The 12,333-nt window shown below is 48.6% G+C and overlaps 1 protein-coding gene across 1 annotated transcript in view; it reads left to right on the forward strand.

The window, feature by feature from the left end:
- The first annotated feature begins 931 nt into the window (after positions 1-931).
- Positions 932-12,333, forward strand: part of LOC116950924 (fibroblast growth factor 5-like) — a 31,428-nt gene continuing 20,026 nt past the window's right edge. The window contains exon 1 of the mRNA XM_032969099.2: positions 932-1,483. Coding sequence (XP_032824990.1) covers positions 1,111-1,483 — 373 coding nt within the window. The 5' untranslated portion in view covers positions 932-1,110. The remainder of the gene's footprint in view (positions 1,484-12,333) is intronic.

The following is a 12,333-nucleotide window of genomic DNA, read 5'->3' on the forward strand; positions in this document are numbered from 1 at the left end:
ACGGTTAATGTGCACGGTGATCGCCCATCCGAGCAACATCGAGGCTGAATCCTGCTTAGCTTCTCAGAGCACTATAGTTGGTTACACAGGCCGATCCATTTATAGATACCCCACAGATTTTAATGACCTCCCTCTGAGCTGATTTTCATGGGGCGATTTGATATTGAGAAAGCCACGGCTGCCTACCTGACAGAGAGGAGTGTTTAACGATGTAACGAGCGCATTGCAATTGGCGGGAGATTGGTCGAGGCTTTGGCTTACGAAAATAAAAATTTTCCCTAAAATGTTTTGTTATTTTAATGATGAATTTAGAAATCGATCGCCCTGTATAGGTAATGTAGTAAGTAGGTGTTCGGGGATGTTTAATTCACCAAAGAGTTTGGGTTGCTGCGGGTGTCTTGGCCTTCGTGTACAGAGATGAACATTGCGATAGGGAACGTTTCGGGAAATGGGCCTTCTTCGTAGCAGAGTTTATACATTTATATTCCTTTTAAGGCCGCAGTGTTCTTGGCAAATGTGTTGAATTTATATATTTATATTCCTTTTAAGGCCGCAGTGTTCTTGGCAAATGTGTTGAATTTATATCACGTGTGCTTATGCACCACTGCCTATGCAGTATCATAACAACAAGAAAAACACATTTTGTTTAATTGCCATGGAGAAAAGTAGGGACGGAGGGGGGGGGGCTTGTACCCCCCCCACCCACGACTCCCTGAACCCCCCTCCCAATACCCAAGTCTCAGTTTCAGTCTCCCGTGTTCGCAATGCACTGGGGTCAGTCACTTGTAGGTATGCGCGCACGCTGTGACATCAGACGCGTTATAAATACCCGGGGCAATAGGCGAACTGAACGGGCAGTGGGGTGAGACAGCGAAGAGGAGAGGGTGGGCTGGGTGGGGGGTGGTGGTGGTGGTGGGTGTGTGGATATAACACGCGTGATCGACACCTCGTTAACAAGCGGGCGTGCGAGAGAAAGCGAGAAGGAGAGAGGGAGAGTGATAGGGAGAGAGAGAGAGAGGAGAGGAAGAGAGAGAGAGAGAGGGGGACACGAGGCAGAGAGAACGGGAGAGAGTGCGTGCGTAAAAGAAGAGCAAGAGAGTAACATTTCGGATGACCGCACGGCAAGTTCAGCGCACTGCGCACAGCCGCGTGTACCACCCAGACATGCGCTTTCTCGTCGTGCTGGCCGTCCACCTCCGCTGTCTGCCGCTGCTGCAGGCCATCCCGGACAACCCCGAGTCCAACTCGGACGCCGAACCCACGGCGGTACTCGAGCCAGCCGGGCTGCAGCAGCTGCAGCAGCTACAGCAGCAGCAGCATCTCGCCGGGCCGGGCACCCTGCGTTCGGCCGGCAGGGAGCCGCGGCACTGGGGAAAAGCGGGCGCGAGGAAGGGATCTCTGTACTGCAGGGTGGGCATCGGGTACCACCTGCAGATCCACGCCGACGGGAGGGTGAGCGGGACCCACACGGCGACTTTGCTAAGTGAGTACCGTTGGTCTGTCTTCCTGTCTGTACGTGTCTGTGTGCGTGTGTGTGGAGCGGTTAGCGCCACGCTGCGCTACGAACCCGCCGGCCCGAGTTCGATTCCCGCTCACGGCCAACACCGGTGACGATTATCCGAACCGGTCCCGGGCCTCCCCTAGGTCGATTCAGCCTCAAATGAGTACCTGGTGCGGTGTGTAGTAAACATCGGGAGACAAAGGCGGCCGGGTGTGGTGTTGGCCACCCACCCCCTCGTGTGCCGTTCCGGCCTTCACAGGTGCCCGCTAACAGCACTTGCCCCAACAGTTTCTTAAGGCTATACGGAACATCTTTGTCTTTGTCGTTTAGCGCGCATGGCCCCCCTCTTTTTATTACCGATGTTATCTTTAAATGACGGGGTAAACGTTCACAGTCCTGTCAATTGCAACAGGGTCAACCGGTGACATTTGAGGATCTTCTACGGCCCGCTGAATGGCGATAGCGCAAATTGCACTTAAGACGCACAATCAAAACACTGTTTTCACGTTTTAATAACATCCACTTCGTCAAACTCACCTGACCGAGCTTAACTCTCTCTCTCTGCCGACCTCAGTATTTTCTGAAGGCCCGTTGGCCGAAACGTCGACCTCTTTATTTCCTCTAAGTGACAGCATTAATAAAACCCTGTTCGACGGTAATGTATTTCTGACATGTAAATGTACACATAGCAGAAACTTGACTCACCATATCGGTGTGTGTGTGTGCTCTACACACACGGAGAGCGGTAGTGCAGTGGTTTAGCACCCTGCGCTACGAACCTGGCGACACGAGTTCGATTTCCGCTCACTGCCAACACCGGTGACAATTATCTGAATCGGTCCTGGGCCTCCCCTCGGTCGTCCCAGCCTAAAATGAGTACCTGGTGCGGTGTGTAAACCTCACCTGTGGGGAGACAAAGGCGGCCGGGCGTGGTGCTGTCCACCCACCCCCTTGTGTGCCGTGCCGGCCTTTATTCATAGCTGCTCGCTAACAGCACTTGCCCCAACAGTCTGTTACATGCTATACGGAGGATCTTTGTCTTTGTATCCTCGAGTCACCCAACGACTTCAGTAATAATCTCAGTGAGGTGTTTCTGGGTGGTTCAGACATGACTCGCCAATCCTGCGGCCGGTAAATGTAACTCAGATCGCCGAGGTTCACAGCGCAGTGCGCTAACCACTGTGCCACCGCTCCACTCCCCGCCAAACTCATAGAGGCGCAGAAAGCTCATTGAAATGAATTTGTGCACCACAGTCTCGTTTACTGCACAATTACGATCATTCCTGTCGTAAACAAAATAGGCAAAACATCATGAGGAACTACGTGGCATTCGTCATTATTCTTCTTTTTAGTCCATATCAGCTAAATCCATATCAACTAAATCCATATCAACTGTGACGCATAATTGGGTGATACCGGGAAGGCAGCGGTACACCAGCACGCATTCGTCAATTACAATGCGGCTTTAAAAGGAAAACTGTATAATAGGAGACGTTTCAGGCAACGGACCTACTTCAAGGCGAAAGAATACAGGTCAATATATATGTACTCTCTGAACAAATGTCATCACCCCAAAAAGTAATCGTTTGATAACGAAGCGTGGATAATTATTATTATTATTATTATAACAAGGTTAGAGGTTGTATCGCATTGACGTCTGATGTTAAATCTCATTTGGTTGTCACTCACGTGATATAAAAAAACACACAATATCCAGTCATGTAAAGACAAACCCCCTCTGTACCAGCACGTGGTAAGTAATGCGCACGGTGCCGATCACCGGAGAGGCGATCTAGCTTCACGTGAGATCGTTATCAGTGTCGAGCACACGAACACGCGCACCTGTGCCTGAGCACCTGCGAGACCCCCGTGACACCATTGACAAAGAGCCAGACCAAGTGACCGCCTGTCGGCGTGTTGGCCAACTTCCAGCATTTTAAAATTGATTTCGCCTGAACTGCAGATGCGGTGCTAATGAGTGCCGGCCGTGTGATGTGAAATCTCAACAGATAAGAATCTCAACGGGCTCTCGTCACCCGCTTAAATAAAGGGCATCGCCAATCAATGATTAAGCGAAGCGGTGTTTAAATGTACGCATTATTTACGTCATGGCACTTGCCACGATAACGTGGAATTTCAAATCACAGGGCCACGTAAGGAGTATGAGTGGTTAAGCGACTTTGTTGAGCTGTGCTGTCCTGGCCTCTGTACTTTGCTTCAACGTACAGACAACACTACTGTCGTGCTCAGAAGGTCATGTGTCTGTACACCCACTCGTGTCGGCTTTTAGGGTCACACTCCACGTGCAGCGAATTACTTTGGTTGCTGACCGTGGGAAGCGTTTGTCTATTGAGCGTTTAACGCGAGACTTAAAGCAATGTCAGCATTTTAGGCTGAAACTGCCCTGTAAAATGTTCAGGGCCTTCATGAAACAATAGTGTTTTTTTTTTAAGTGTTGCTCGTTGTAAGAATATGCTCGACTATGTGCAAAATGTCACCTTTCATGGCCCTTCAAAAACATCACTGCCATTTGAAGTTCGTCACTCTGGGTCGTATGCGGATATTTAATTCTCATTAAACATGAAATGTTGGTCCAACGGTTCTAACCACGTGCCAATGTTTTTCCAACGTCCCATGTTTATTGGCTATATGTGGTGTGTATGGGCATAGCAGCGGCTTTTGGATAACCATCGGAAACAAAGATTGCACCAGCATCGCGTGCTATCGGATGCGCTTGTGCGTCCGTCTGGAACGCTCTTCCTTCCGATATTGGGAAGCCAATGAAACTATGCACTTTTAAATCCAGATTGAAAACGAATTTCTTTAGAACTGCTTTAAGTGTTTAGTATATTGCCCTTCCCCTGCACCTCCGATTAGCACGGTTGGTTACGTACAGTGCAAAAGAAGTCCAACATGCGTACATACATACATAGGAATTACCGAGCTATTACCAAACAAAAAACACACACTTGGGCCAGGACGCGTCTCTACGAGAAGAGGTTGCCGATGTCCGACGATCAAAAATAATAGCGGAGCGGTTGCCAAGGAACGGGACTCGTCCGAGAGGCGTGCGCATCGAGGAGATGGAGCGATGACATCGGTTCGTGTGCCGGGTGCCACTTGGACTGTGGCAGGGATCGCGATCGCTTCGGCTGCGGCGGCGGCAGATCGATCCGTGGAAGGGTGACGACAATGACGACAAATAAACTCGCGGTTCGAATGGTCTGAAAAAAAAAATAAACACCGCGAGAGATCTCTACCCACAACTCTCGGCGGAGTCGCAGCTCGTGGTTTATTCTTAGACGGCGGTGGATTAATTGCACGGTGAGAATAAATACACGGAGGGACAGCGGAATACACGACGAAGACAAAGGTCCCCCGTGTAGCCTTAACCGACTGTTGGGGCAAGTGCTGTTTAGCGAGAACCTATGAAGGCCGGCACGGCACACGAGGGGGTGGGTGGCCAGCAGCACGCCCGGCCGCCTTTGTCTCCCCAGTGGCGATGTTTACACACCGCACCAGGTACTCATTTAATGCTGAGTCGACCTAGGGGAGGGCCAGTACCGATTAAAATAATCGTCACTGGTGTTAGCCGTGAGCGGGAATCGAACTGGGGTCGCCGGGTTTGTAACGCTGCGCGCTGACCACTACACCCACGCCCGACTCGCACACACACACGGCGCGCATCGCTCAGCCAGATGATATATGTATACAGTGTGCACACCTATGATTACGCAATCATCATCAGCCAGGGTCAGTCCACTGCTGGACGAACGTCTCCCCAAGCCGTCGCCATCTCTCACGGTTCTGCGATGCTACAATCCAACTCAAATAAATTGTTTTTTTATTGACCAGGTAAGGCCCGTTGAGCTATCTAGTAGTTATTTTTCAGAAGCGACCTGGCCACAAACGATAGCTTAACGAAGTGGCCTTATCGTGTGGAAATGTATAGCATGTTTGTGAATGTGGAGGGAAAAACCGGAGGACCCGGAGAAAAATCCACGCGACCACGTGGAGAGAGAGAGACACGCAAACTCCAAATATACAGCAGCAGGCGTCAGGGTCGAGATGGACCCCCAAGACCTCCTGTATACCAGGAGAGGTAGTTAACATCTCCTAGCCACCGCTGCGCAATTCCTTGGCTGCCGCTATTCTTTACCATCGACGAATACAAACGAAGTCAGCTAATAATAATAATAACCATGCTGTTAATACTTGAACAGTTCCAAGGAATACATTGGCGTAATTATCTTAAATAAGCAATGTAGTGGATATGTGCAATATTTACCTCTTAAAGTCTATGTGCCTTTGTGTGACTAAATTCACCTGGAATGCGGCCGAGCTTAGAAGCTCAGCAGGCTGGTTACTGGACAGTTCTTCGACGGGCCAACACCATGCATATAATACGGGTTTGATGAGCTGCGGGGCTACGCGGTGGGCAGCAGAGGGCAGTCTAGCAAAGTAAGTAGCGAGATTTTAACTACCTCGCCAGATATACAGGAGGTCGTGGGTTCGACCCTGACGCCTGCTGTATATTTGGAGTTTGCGTGTCTCTCTCTCATCGTCATCACGGTGGCTAGGAGATGTAAACTACCTCGCCTGGTATACAGGTGGCAGTGGGTTCGATCCCGACCCTGATGCCTGCTGCTGTATATTTGGAGTTTGCGTGTCTCTCTCTTATTATCACGGTGGCTAGGAGATGTTAACTACCTCGCCTGGTATGCAGGAGGTTCATGGGTTCAACCCCAACCCTGACGCCTGCTGTATATTTGGAGTTTGCGTGTCTCTCTCCCCGTGGTCGCGTGAATTCTTCTCCAGGTCCTCCGGGTTTTCCCCTCCACATTTAGAAACATGCGTTTGGAGGATTTTGATGCTATATATTTCCAAATGATAGGCCACTTAAGCTATAATTTGTGGCCAGGTCGCTTCTGAACATGAGTTTAATAGCTCAGTGGGCCTAACCTGGAATAATAATAAAATGGTTTAATTCACGAAATCACCCAAAACAACTCTTTTATCGATAACATTGGTCGCGAAAGCCTACGTGTGAAATGGTAGGCAGGTAGTGACGCGGGTATATGTCCGGTTCAGACGTGACTGCGCCTTTACTGTTGTTAACCGTGACCCGGGATTGAACTGGGGTTAACCGAGTATATGGTGTACATAGCTAACGTTTAACTCCCACTCTCACACACACCCCCCCACCCCCCCCCCCATTGCTTAATATTAACAATCGTTACTTAACGTCACGTGCTTATGCAGGGTCATTGCCCGAAACGTCACAGAGTTGAATCCATTGCATGTAACGGCCCCACTTTAGTTAACAAACTATTTCGCGATGCTGCTGCTGGGGCTGCGGCAGTGGTGCACAAGCATGAATAACAAAACCACCGCGGTCTTCAAAGGAGAAAAAACATACACTCGGCGACGTTTCGGGCGAGTGACCTTCATAGCACGTTCAGTTATGGGCCGTGTTCAGTGCAAAGGGCCGTTCATTATGGTGCATTCATTTATGCGATATTAAAAAGGGTCATTACCCGAAACGTCGCCTCTTCTTTAAAGGCTGCAGCATTATTGACGGACGTGTTGAGTGGGGGTTGTTTGTTATCTGTGTTTGTGCACTTTTTAAGGCGCTTTGGAGCGACTTAAATATATTGAGCGTTAAATATTGAGCGCTAAATGCACGCACGAGGCTAACCTATAGGCAATGAAAAGCAATGCCGCACAGTTTATCAACAAGCAATGCTTTAAAGGCGCACTCGAATGTTCCAGCACGTTTATACATAGTTAGAGTATCAGCCCGTGAATCTATCGATCCGAGTAGTTACACAAACAACATTGTTAACACGATTATGTTAGCGGTCGGCCGGCAAACCAAAACAACAGGGAGAGAATTTTTTTTTAGAATTCGGTAACAAACAAAAAAACACTCTCAATATTTCAGGAGCCGCAATGCACCGTGTTGAGTACGGAAACGATTTGGTTCACTCCAAGGCGAGCCGCGATGGATCGCAAGGATTCGGGATCTCTGGATAATACATTTTACCCCCCCCCCCCAAAAAAAAAATCTTCAGCCTTGCAACTGCATTAGTCCTGCGGGGTTTTTTTCTACTTTTAACAAAAAAAGTGCTTCGCGATATAAAAGGGGTCCCTTTGAGTTACAGCTGCACTCGACACCCCGTTTAGAAGATAAGATCAGCCAAGACTATCGGCGAGTGTACGGGAGATGCAAGCTTCACTGTAAAGCTCTCGGAGTATCGCACACGTGGGGTGGGAGTAACTCGATACGAATTCATAGGAACACACAGCGAACAGAGGTTTACACGGGGCTTATTAAAGGGATTCTGAAGTTCACACATAGCTTTTGGAGATATATTCGCAGGAGAGATAAAAACACAACAACCAAAGGCTGGATCCTTAAAACAAAAGCCTCTGCATAGTCGAGATTTTCTCCCCAAATTAAATCATTTGAACCTGCTGTGCTCGCTAAAGCAATGGATTAGGTATACAGCAGCGGCAAAGATCACTCGTTGATAACGTCGCCGTAATGATTGGGGGATTTGGGACGGTGGCCGATTTGGTCAAGAATAATTACGGAGTGGCAGCCAAGGAATGGAACGCGAGCGAGATGACGTCGATCGGAGAGATTGGAGCGATCAAATCAGCGCGTGTGCAGCAGCTGTGTAGATCATTGACATCGCAGGATGGCGAGATGGCGTCGGCTTGTGGAGGTCTTCATCCACCTGTGGATTGACCATGGCTCGTCATCATGAAAGATCCGCGTAAATATGTTATAGTGCACCACCGCTACCCACATTGCCCCACTAAAGACAAAGATCACCTTAAATTTCGAGTTAAAGCTTTCGTGACTGCAAGGATGCATCTTCTTTGGTTCTTTCAGTAAAGTCACGTAGAATGAGAATAAAATAATAAAATAAAGCAATAAAATTGTCGTCCCAACTGGTCTGTCCCTTTCACCTAAAGAAGGCCACTTGTGTTGTGGCCGAAACGTCGTGAGAATTTTATTTTCTTATTTTACTTTATTATTTTATTCTCATTCTACGTGACTTTACCGAAAGAACCAAAGAAGAAAAAAAAATGATCACCTTCTTCTTTGGTTCTTTCGGTAAAGTCACGTAGAATGAGAATAAAATAATAAAATAAAATAAGACAATAAAATTCTCACGACGTTTCGGCCGCAACACAAGTAGCCGTCCTCAGGTGAAGAAACAGGACTGTCCAGAAGACAGCGCTTGAGTGACTTTACCGAAAGAACCAAAGAAGATGAATCCTTGCAGTCACGAAAGCTTTAAATCGAAATACAAAGATCACCCTTAGAGCGTTAACAGACTGTTGGGGGCAAATGCTGTTAGCGACCACCCGTTAAGGCCTAGACAGCGCACGAGGCACTGGTGTGGCCAACACAATGCCCGGCTGCCTTTGTCTCCCCAGTGCTGATGTTTACACACCGCACCAGGTACTCAGCACTGGTTTATGTATCACTCCCCGTTGATTTCTAACGAGCAGGTTCGAAGGGCAACGCGCTAACCACTGCACCACCATTCAAATAAATATATATACAGTACTGTTACGCACAAGGTTGCGATGGGAGTGGACTGCTTTCCCATGTGTTTTAAGCGAGAACTTATTAAGGCCCAGTAACAGCACATAACATGACACGGGATGGTGGGGACCGGCATTAAGCGTGCCAGGTCCGTCTTTGTATTCCCAATGTGTGAGCTGACAACGTAAGCCATGTGTGGTAGAATTTACTTACAAGAGGCCCCGGGCCAGATTTCAAATTACTAAAATGTGTGCTTTATTAAACGAAGAACGCACACATTTACATACTGAACACTCCGCACATAGCCACTTGTGAGCTAGCGATGCGGATTCTAATTATGTTCTGGAAGAAGTAAAACGACAAACATCTCAAAACTTGGTTAAAATTCTGTCCAATCTACGCTTGCAACGAGACGAATCCGAAAAGATTTTCGCTTTTTGGACCGACAAAATAAACTGTGGGAATAAAAATCGTGCCGTTTTTCGTTTATCCATACACATAGGCCAACGCAAGTTTATCGCAAGAGGTTTTGTGAACGGTGCTAAAGTCCGCAATCAGCTTCGTGATCATTCCGCTGCTGGATGAAGGCTCCCCACCTCCCCCCCCCCACCATTTCTCAGGGCACCACGATGCAACATTCCACGCATCTGCACATGAACTGATCGCATCGCTCCATCTCCTCCGTCTCCGTCCTCCCTCGATCGCGTTCGAGCCCTTGGCTGCATCTGCGTTCATTATTGTTGATTGCTGCCCATTATCCCATCAGAGCAACGTATCCTGCCCATGCCCAGCTTACATGACAGATTGGATAACGTCTGGAACCTGCCTGGTGTTCTCTACTCCACGTGTTCCTCTGCAATTCCAAATACGACATCGTCCTCGTTTCTTTGTCCACGTCGAATGTCCGGTCAAAGTCCGTGCTACCCTGTTGCCATTCGCAACACTCAACCGACCGGGTCTCTGTGGACGGCTGCCGCAGATTTCCATTGGCGGTGTCCGTTTATATATAAGCAGTGAAACGCGAACCCGCTGTGTTTGCAAGAGTGGGTGCTGGATTTCTGAAGTCTGGCCGTGATCCCCCCTGTTGTAGAGGGGGTCGCGACCCCTGCAATTTCGAGTCATAATATAAAACTTCCTTTCAGAGGGATAAGTTGCCCGATGCCTCGCGCATTGTGTGCGTAAATTGGTGTATGGGGAGCGGTGGGTGCAACGGTTAGCGCGCCGCGTGACGAACCCTGGCAACCATAGTTCCATTCCCGCTCACGACCAACACCAGTGAAGATCATCTGAACCGGTCCTGGGCCTCCCCTAGGTCGACTAAGCCTCAAATGAGTACCTGGTGCGATGTGTAAACATCGCCACTGGGGAGACAAAGGCGGCCGGGTGTGGTGCTGGCCACCCACACCCTCGTGTGCCGTGTCGGTCTTCACATGGTGCTCGCGAACAGCACTTGCCTCAACAGTACGTTAAGGCTATACGGGGGAGCTTTGTCTTTGTAAATTAGCGTGCACATGAAAACAAATGCATAAATAAAAACCCGAGGCGGGTTGCGATGAAATTCATGATTTCACACGGATTTATATCGCAAATTAAGGGGAAATATCACTGATAATACATTTCATGCGACCAACCACTGACATCTTAACACAGGTTTCATACGAAGACATAGATAATACTCTACTGCGATGCTGCAGAGAAGGTATTTCATGATGCGTAGATATTGGAATCGATTCTCATGCTCGCGATGGATCATGGCATCGAGTCGTGAGCACAACAATCGAATGTTTAAGGTTCATGCTGAGGATATGGTGTGTCACACGCGCACAACATACACCAACATTCTAATACCACGTGCCAATTATGTTGTTATTCTTGGGCGGGAATAAAACTCAGGTGGTCAGATGTTTTTTTTTTTAGCGCAATGCACCAATGAGTGCACAAACTGCTCTACACAAAAAGACAAAGATCCCCCGTATAGCCTTTGGCAGACTCCTGGGGAAAGTACTGTTAGCGTGCACTTAGCATGGCCAGCACCGCACCAAACCAACTTGCCTTTGTCTCCACAATACTGATGTTTCCACACCGTACACAAACGCTTAGTCGAGCTTGGGCAGAGAGCCAGCCTATGATTCAGACATCACTCGCCACTGACGGTAACCGTGGATGGGGCTCGAACCCAGAAATCCTGGATCGTGGTGCATAGTGCGATAAAGGATCGCGTAACCGCTTCCAAAGCCCCTTTGGTGTTCCATGTGCAACCACCAACACACGCGGGCACCGTGCACCGTGTTGGTGGTCCCTGAACTTCGTAAGACCGCCCAGATGTTCTGAGCTGTTCTTCTAATGACTGATTATGCAATGTTACAACGTGGGGTGTTTGGTTACATGTAATGAGTGCTGACAGATGAAGAGAGATTATTTCACATATATTGCGAGGATGGAAACAAATACACACACACACAAAATCTCTCTAATTTTGACCCTAACTGTTGCCCCTTACTGATTAAACGATTTAACTTTTTTTTTAATAACAAATGAACTTAAAATAATGATGGAATATGTATCTCCCCAAGGTGTTTTTGGGTTGTACCGCGTGTTAATAAGTATGATCATTGAAATAATAATTTCAACTTGTAACGCACCGCACACAACAGTATTTGCTCAGTCTCAAAGAGAGAGAGAGGCGCCACGTGGCGGGAGCTTCTTCACGAACTAAATTGAAACTGCTTCAACGTATATTTGGAGGCTCGAATCCACTGATAACAATCTCATTCTCGACGACGATCTGTCGCTGCATGGCGCAACCGCCACACAAACAAGTACGTATTTTATCAACCCCAGACGTTACGATAGGTCAAGCCGATCCCGCTGACCGCGATTTGAACTCTCAACCTTCAACGTGCGAGTCAAGCGCTCCCCTACCGCACTGCACTTGCACCCGTGTAGATAAAATATCAGCAACAGCAACATCGCGAGACGAGAGCGCGACACGCACAAAAGGGACGAGAGCCATTAATCAAAATTAAATGAAAAGTCGCGCCCCTACGCTCCGCTGGGATTTCAAAGGTCCAGATGTAGCTACCCCCGTTCCCTATTCCCGGGGACAGGTGTGGCAGCTCCTCTCCGTTTGAAGGCGAGAGACACACGGGGGACCCCATATGTCGGCTGACCCCGCCATCCGCTCTCATCCCCCTGTACCCGCACGCTCGCTCTCCAGGTTAAAGAGATTACGCGCGGTCATTACGGGGGTTGGGGGTTGGTTGGTGGG

This window comes from Petromyzon marinus, chromosome 41, assembly GCF_048934315.1.
Source record: "Petromyzon marinus isolate PM22_M1 ecotype Great Lakes invasive population chromosome 41, UKy_Petmar_22M1.pri1.0, whole genome shotgun sequence".
Classification (NCBI taxonomy): domain Eukaryota; kingdom Metazoa; phylum Chordata; class Hyperoartia; order Petromyzontiformes; family Petromyzontidae; genus Petromyzon; species Petromyzon marinus.